At 68.7% G+C, this 6,452-nt stretch overlaps 2 protein-coding genes across 2 annotated transcripts in view; one reads left to right on the forward strand and one right to left on the reverse strand.

The window, feature by feature from the left end:
• CFB (complement factor B) overlaps nt 1-1,607 on the reverse strand; it is a 32,302-nt gene extending 30,695 nt beyond the window's left edge. Inside the window, exons 1-4 of the mRNA XM_074970736.1 lie at nt 1,547-1,607; nt 854-1,087; nt 483-668; nt 196-369 (exon numbers count right to left, since the gene is read on the reverse strand). Coding sequence (XP_074826837.1) covers nt 196-369; nt 483-668; nt 854-1,087; nt 1,547-1,592 — 640 coding nt within the window. The 5' untranslated portion in view covers nt 1,593-1,607. The remainder of the gene's footprint in view (nt 1-195; nt 370-482; nt 669-853; nt 1,088-1,546) is intronic.
• A 3,407-nt stretch (nt 1,608-5,014) lies between these two features.
• ZBTB12 (zinc finger and BTB domain containing 12) lies at nt 5,015-6,341 on the forward strand. Its single transcript, XM_074970857.1, has one exon. The coding sequence runs from the start codon at nt 5,015-5,017 to the stop codon at nt 6,302-6,304; it is 1,290 nt and encodes a 429-aa protein (XP_074826958.1). The 3' UTR covers nt 6,305-6,341.
• The last annotated feature ends 111 nt before the right edge of the window (nt 6,342-6,452 follow it).

A 6,452-nucleotide genomic window follows, 5' to 3' on the forward strand; every position in this document is an offset into this window, starting at 1 on the left:
GGTGCGGGGGAGACAGAGGGTCAAGGAAGGATGGGGAGGGGGACCCTGGGCAGGTGGGTGGGAGCTGCGGAGCGGGGTGAAGGAGCTGCAGGGATGGGAGAACCTGGAGGGGGTAGAGAGCCAGAAGGGGGAGCCCTGGGCTAGGGATGAGGGGAGGGGAGGAGGGAAGGGATGGGGTGGGGGGGAATCACTCACCTCTGCAGCTGGGCTCAGCCCCCGACCACTCCCCGGCCTCGGTGCAGATGCGCTGGGCAGAGCCCACCAGAGACAGCCCTGGCTGGCAGCGGTAGGAGACCTGCTCGCCCAGCCGGTACCGGCTGCCGCTCTTCGTCGTCCCCGCCGGCACCCCGGGGTTGGGGCAGTGCTCAGCTGGGGGGAGAGAGAGGTGAGAACGGCCCCCTGACCCTCAGTTTCCGACCCCCCGGGACCCACCTCCACCCCTGAGCCCCCTGGGGACATAGGGGATCTCAGGGGGGTCTCACCTCCATCGTCGCAGGCGGGGGTGCCCCCGTCCCAGTGCCCGTTCCCCTGGCAGATGCGCTGGGCTGGCCCCCGCAACGTGTACCCGTCCAGGCACTCGAAGGTCAGGACGCTGCCCACAGGGTAGGATGCCCGGCGCGGCTGGAATGAGCCGTTCTCAAACGCCAGCTGCGCCGGGCAGCGGATCTCTGAAACCAGAATGGAACCGGAGTGGCGAGAACCCAGGAGTCCTGGCTCCTGGCCCCCCCACCCCTCCAGCCCACTCGACCCCACTCCCCTCCCAGAGCTGGGGATAGGCTCCCAACCCCATCCCGCTCTAAACGCCAGCCCCCACTCCCCTTCCAGAGAACCCCGGTGTCCGGGCACCCCGTACCTCTGCAGAGCGGCTTGGTGGAGACGGAGCCTCTCGGGGTACGGAGCGGGGTCCAGCGCCCGTTGTCCTGGCAGAGGCGGCTGCCCAGGGGGTAGGGGTAGAAGCCCGGGGGGCAGGAGTAGGTGAGCACGCTGCCCCGGCGGTACCCGTCCGACAGGGCGAATGTGCCATTGCGGATGGCCACGTCCTGGCCACAGGAGGGCGCTGCCTCCTCGGGGGGCTGCGCCCAGGCACCTGGGGGAGACGGGGAACACGCAGGGACCAAGGGAGGAGAGAGAGAGATTCGGAGGAAAAGGAAGAGAGAAAAAAAGAGCAGAGACGAGACAGAGGGCAGGAAAGAAAAAGGGAATGAGAAAAAACGAAAGAGAGAGAGAAAGAAGGAGAGACTGATAAGGGGGGGAGAGAAAGAAAGAAAGAAAGAACAGAATGAACCGGGGAATGAGAGAAAGACAGAACGAGGCGGCTTGCGAGAGGGGGAAGAGGCAGGAAGAGGGATGGAGGCAGAAGACGGGAGGAGAGAGGGCGGGATGGGCAGCAGGATGGGGGGACAGGAAAAGGGGAACGAGAAACAAGCCCAGTGAAGGAGTGCGGGGAGGATGTTTCAGTCCCACCCCCCCGAGATCGACCCCCCCAAACTCCCTCTGCATCCCTCGCCCGCCCTGTCCCTGGGGGGCTCCGCACCCCTCCCCGTACCTGGGCGGAGGGCGAGCAGGAGGAGAGCGCAGAGGGAGGGGGCCATGGTGGTTCCTGGGGGGGACCCGCGCACCTGCTCCTGGCCTCGGCTGCTCTGCTATGGGGACCCTCCCCTGCGGGGCCAGGCCCAGCCTTGGGCCCCTCCCTCCCCAGGCGATAGGGCTGGGCTCTCGCCCCCCCCGCCCCCGCTCAGGGCTGGCAGCGTTCCTGAGGGGGAAGGGCCAGTGTCCCCCCCCTGGGCAGCTGCGGGCAGGGGTCTGGCCTTGCGGCCCCCAGGGTCAGGGTCTGTTTGTTTTGGTGACACGCACAGGGCTGCACAAACAAGGGCTCATTTCCCGGATCCCCGGTTAATGGGTACAGGATTAGTGAGCACCGAGCCAGCCCCCCGGCCCCGCCCCCGCCGGGAGAGAACCCAGGAGTCTGGGCCCCCCCCGCCCCCACGTCTGCTCTAACCATCAGACCCCACTCCCCGTCCCCGCCGGGAGAGAACCCAGGAGTCCGGGGCTCCCTCCTGTCTGCTCTAACCACCACATGCCACTCCCCGCCCCCGCCGGGAGAGAGCCCAGGAGTCCGGGCCCCCCCCATCTGCTCTAACCACCACACTCCACTCCCCACCCCCGCCAGGAGAGAACCCAGGAGTCCAGGCCCCCCGCCATCTGCTGTAACCACCAGACCCCACTCCCCGCCCCTGCCGGGAAAGAACCCAGGAGTCCGGGGCCCCCTCTCATCTGCTCTAACCACCCACCCCACTCCCCGCCCCCACCGGGAGAGAACCCAGGAGTCCGGGGCCCCCTCCTGTCTGCTCTAACCACCACACGCCACTCCCCGCCCCCACCGCCAGAGCACCCAGGAGTCTGGGCCCCCTCCCGTCTGCTCTAACCACCAGACCCCACTCCCTGCCCCGCCGGGAGAGAACCCAGGAGTCTGGGCCGGCCCCCATCTGCTCTAACCACCACACTCCACTCACTGCCCGGAGAGAACCCAGGAGTCCGGGCCCCGCCCCCGTCTGCTCTAACCACCAGACCCTACTCCCCACCCCCGCCGGGAGAGAACCCAGGAGTCCGGGCCGCCCCCCCGTCTGCTCTAACCACCAGACCCCATTCCCCACCCCCGCCGGGAGAGAACCCAGGAGTCCGGGCCGGCCCCCATCTGCTCTAACCACCAGACCCCACTCCCCGCCCCTGCCGGGAGAGAACCCAGGAGTCCGGGCCACCCCCCCGTCTGCTCTAACCACCAGACCCCGCTCCCCGCCCCCGCCGGGAGAGAACCCAGGAGTCCGGGCCGGCCCCCATCTGCTCTAACCACCAGACCCCACTCCCCGCCCCCGCCGGGAGAGAACCCAGGAGTCCGGGCCGGCCCCCATCTGCTCTAACCACCAGACCCCACTCCCCGCCCCCGCCAGGAGAGAACCCAGGAGTCCGGGCCGCCCCCCCGTCTGCTCTAACCACCACACTCCACTCCCCACCCCCGCCGGGAGAGAACCCAGGAGTCCGGGCCGCCCCCCCGTCTGCTCTAACCACCAGACCCCACTCCCCACCCCCGCCGGGAGAGAACCCAGGAGTCCGGGCCCCCAGCCCCCTCCTCGTTCAGAGTGGGAGATGGGGGAGGGGCACGTTTGTGTGTGGGGGGCTGGTTTCCATGGTGATTTTATGGGTAAAAAATGTCCCTCGTCCCCCCGCCCATCTGGTGCTTGGCGCCGCGTGATGACGTCACTGTTCTTAAAGGGGAGGACGCGAAAGGGAGAATTAAAGGGGCCCCTGGAGGGAGAAGTAGCCACCAAATCCCCAAGTGCCCTCAGCTCCCACAATGCACTGGGTCTGCCCCCCCCACGTATCCCCATATCCCATGATGTACCAGGGCCACCTCCCCGCAATGCACCCCGGTATCCCACAATGCACCAGAGCCTTGCCCTGCCACGCACCCCTGTATCCCACGATGCACTGGGGTTATCTCCCCCCCAACAATCCCCCGTATTCCGGGATGCACTGGGGCCATCGCCCCCAACAATCCCTATATCACAGATGCACTGGGGCCTTGTCCCCCCATGCACCCCCGTATCCCACAATGCACCAGAGCCTTGTCCTGCTACACACCCCCGTATCCCACGATGCACTGGGGCTGCCTCACCCCACGCACCCCCATATCTCATGATGCACTGGGGCCGTCTCCCCCCAACAATCCCCTATATCCCACGATGCACCGGGGCCTTGTCCCTCCACGCACCCCTGTATCCCATGATGCACCGGGGCTGCCTCTCCCCAACCCCCCCATATCTCACGATGCATGGGGCCGCCTCCCCCCCATGCACCCCCATATCCTACTATGCACTGAGGCCACCTCCCCCTCTGCCCTCTCCCACACCGGGTTCGCCTCCCCCCTGTATCCCACAATGCAGCGAGGCTGCCTCCCCCCCAACGCATCCCCGTATCCCACGATGCACCGGGGTGGTGGGGCTGCCTCTCCCCCCCCCGTCCTCTCGCCTACCTTCCCCGTTTACTTTTCATCTGGCGGACAATAATCTCCCCGCCGGGTCCTGCCCCTTTAAGAGCCCCTCGCCTCGCCTGGCCCCTTTAATTCCCTTTCTCTGGAGTTGGCTCCTTGTGCAAAAATAGAAAACCCCCCAAACCCCCCAAAGCGAAGCGAGGGGCAGAAACCCGGAGGGGTCGGGACCCGCGGCCGCCTGCAGGTGAGGGGGGGCACCCAGGGAGTGGGGGGGGTGCAATGGGGGGCGGGTGCAAAGGGGGAGGGGGCAGTGGGGGGGTACAATGGGGCGCGGGGGGGGTGGAATGGGGGAGGGGCGTAGTGGGGGAGGGGTGCAATGGAGCGCAGGGGGTTAGGTGCAAAGGGGGAGGGGCACAATGGGGTGCAGGGGGTGGGTGTAATGGGGGCGGGACGCAAAGGTCGGGTGCAATGGGGGAGGGGTGCAGGGGGGTGGGTGCAATGGGGGTGGGGCGCGGCGCAGAGGTTGAGTGCAGTGGGGGAGGGGCGCAGTGGGGGAGCTCTGTCCAGGGTGGGTTCAGGGCCACTTTGCAGCCGATCAGGTGGGTGCCTGCCTCGGCCCCACCCCCCCCGGATGTGGGGCGCGGGGAAGGCAGCCGGGGCCGGCAGGGTGGGCCGGCCGGGTGTGATCGGGGCAAAAGGGGGAGCATGACGGAGAAAGGGGGTGCCCGGGGGCTGTCCGGCCTCAGCTAACCCTGTCCTTCCTGTCTGCCTCCAGCCCGGCCTCACTTCCAGTCGCCCCCTGGCTCCCCCTTCCAGCCCCCCAACTCCCCCCCAGCTCCCCCTTCCACCCCCACAACTCCCCTCAGCTCCCCCTTCCAGCCCCCCCCTTCCCGGCCCCCTGCTCCCCTTTCCAGCTCCCCCTTCCAGCTCCCACAACTCCCCCCGGCTCCCCCTTCCAGCTCCCACAACTCCCCCCGGCTCCCCCTTCCAGCCCCACAACTCCCCCGAGCCCCCGGCCCCCCCGGCATGGCGTCGGGCGTGGAGCTGCTGCGGTTCCAGCTGCCGGGCCACGAGGCGGCCACGCTGCGGAACATGAACCAGCTGCGCTCGGAGGAGCGCTTCTGCGACGTGACCATCGTGGCCGAGAGCCTGAAGTTCCGGGGCCACAAGGTGATCCTGGCGGCCTGCTCCCCGTTCCTGCGCGACCAGTTCCTGCTGAACCCCTCCTCCGAGCTGCAGGTCTCTCTCATGCACAGCGCCAAGATCGTGGCCGACCTGCTCCTCTCCTGCTACACCGGGGCCCTGGAGTTCGCCGTGCGCGACATCGTCAACTACCTGACGGCCGCCAGCTACCTGCAGATGGAGCACGTGGTGGAGAAGTGCCGCAACGCCCTCTCCCAGTTCATCCAGCCCCAGATCGGCCTCAAGGAGGACGCCCCCCCGGCCAAGGGGGGAGCCCCCCGGGCGCCGGCCGGCCCCTCGCCCCAGGAGCGGGCCCGCCACCGCCTCCCGGCCTGGCCCCTCAAGCTGGAGCTGGAGGAGCTGGAGCTGAAGGACGAGGAGGAAGAAGAGGACTACGGGGACGACGACGGCGTCTCCGACATCTGCATCGTCAAGGTGGAGTCGGCCCTGGAGGTGGCCCAGCGGCAGAAGAAGCAGCAGCAGCAGGCGGCCTGGGCCAAGGAGGGGTCCCCGCCCCCCGGCTGGGCCAAGGAGCAGCAGCAGGAGGCCCAGGTGAACTCCACGGTGGCCGAGGGGCCGGCGCCGCCTGAGCCGGCCCCGCAGGGCGTGGTCAAGGCCTGCTACAGCCTGGCCGAGGACGCCGAGGGCGAGGGGCTGCTCATCTTCCCGGGGGGCACCTACGCGGAGGAGGCCGGCGGGCGCCCCGGGGCCGGGCGCGGGGGGCCAGCGGGCCCCCACCCGCTGCGCAGCATCCGCTGCGCCAAGTGCGAGGAGGCCTTCCAGGGGGTGGAGAAGCTGGTCTTCCACATGCGGGCCCAGCACTTCATCTTCATGTGCCCCCGCTGCGGCAAGCAGTTCAACCACAGCAGCAACCTCAACCGGCACATGAACGTCCACCGGGGCGTCAAGTCCCACTCCTGCGCCGTCTGCGGCAAGAGCTTCACCCAGAAGTCCACCCTCCACGATCACATGAACCTGCACAGCGGCCAGCGCCCCTACCGCTGCTCCTACTGCGACGTGCGCTTCGCCCACAAGCCCGCCATCCGCCGCCACCTCAAGGAGCAGCACGGCAAGACCACCGCCGAGAACGTGCTGGAGGCCAGCGTCTCCGAGATCAACGTCCTGCTGCCCTAGCGGGCGCCGGGAGGGCAGCTGGGGCTGGCGGTCAGAGCCCGGAGGGTGGGGGGGCTGGGAGCCAGGACGCCTGGGTTCTCCCCCAGGCTCGGGGAGGGGAGTGGGGTGTAGTGGTTAGAGCAAGGGGGGGCTGGGAGCCAGGACGCCT

Source organism: Natator depressus, chromosome 14, assembly GCF_965152275.1.
Source record: "Natator depressus isolate rNatDep1 chromosome 14, rNatDep2.hap1, whole genome shotgun sequence".
Taxonomy (NCBI): Eukaryota; Metazoa; Chordata; order Testudines; family Cheloniidae; genus Natator; species Natator depressus.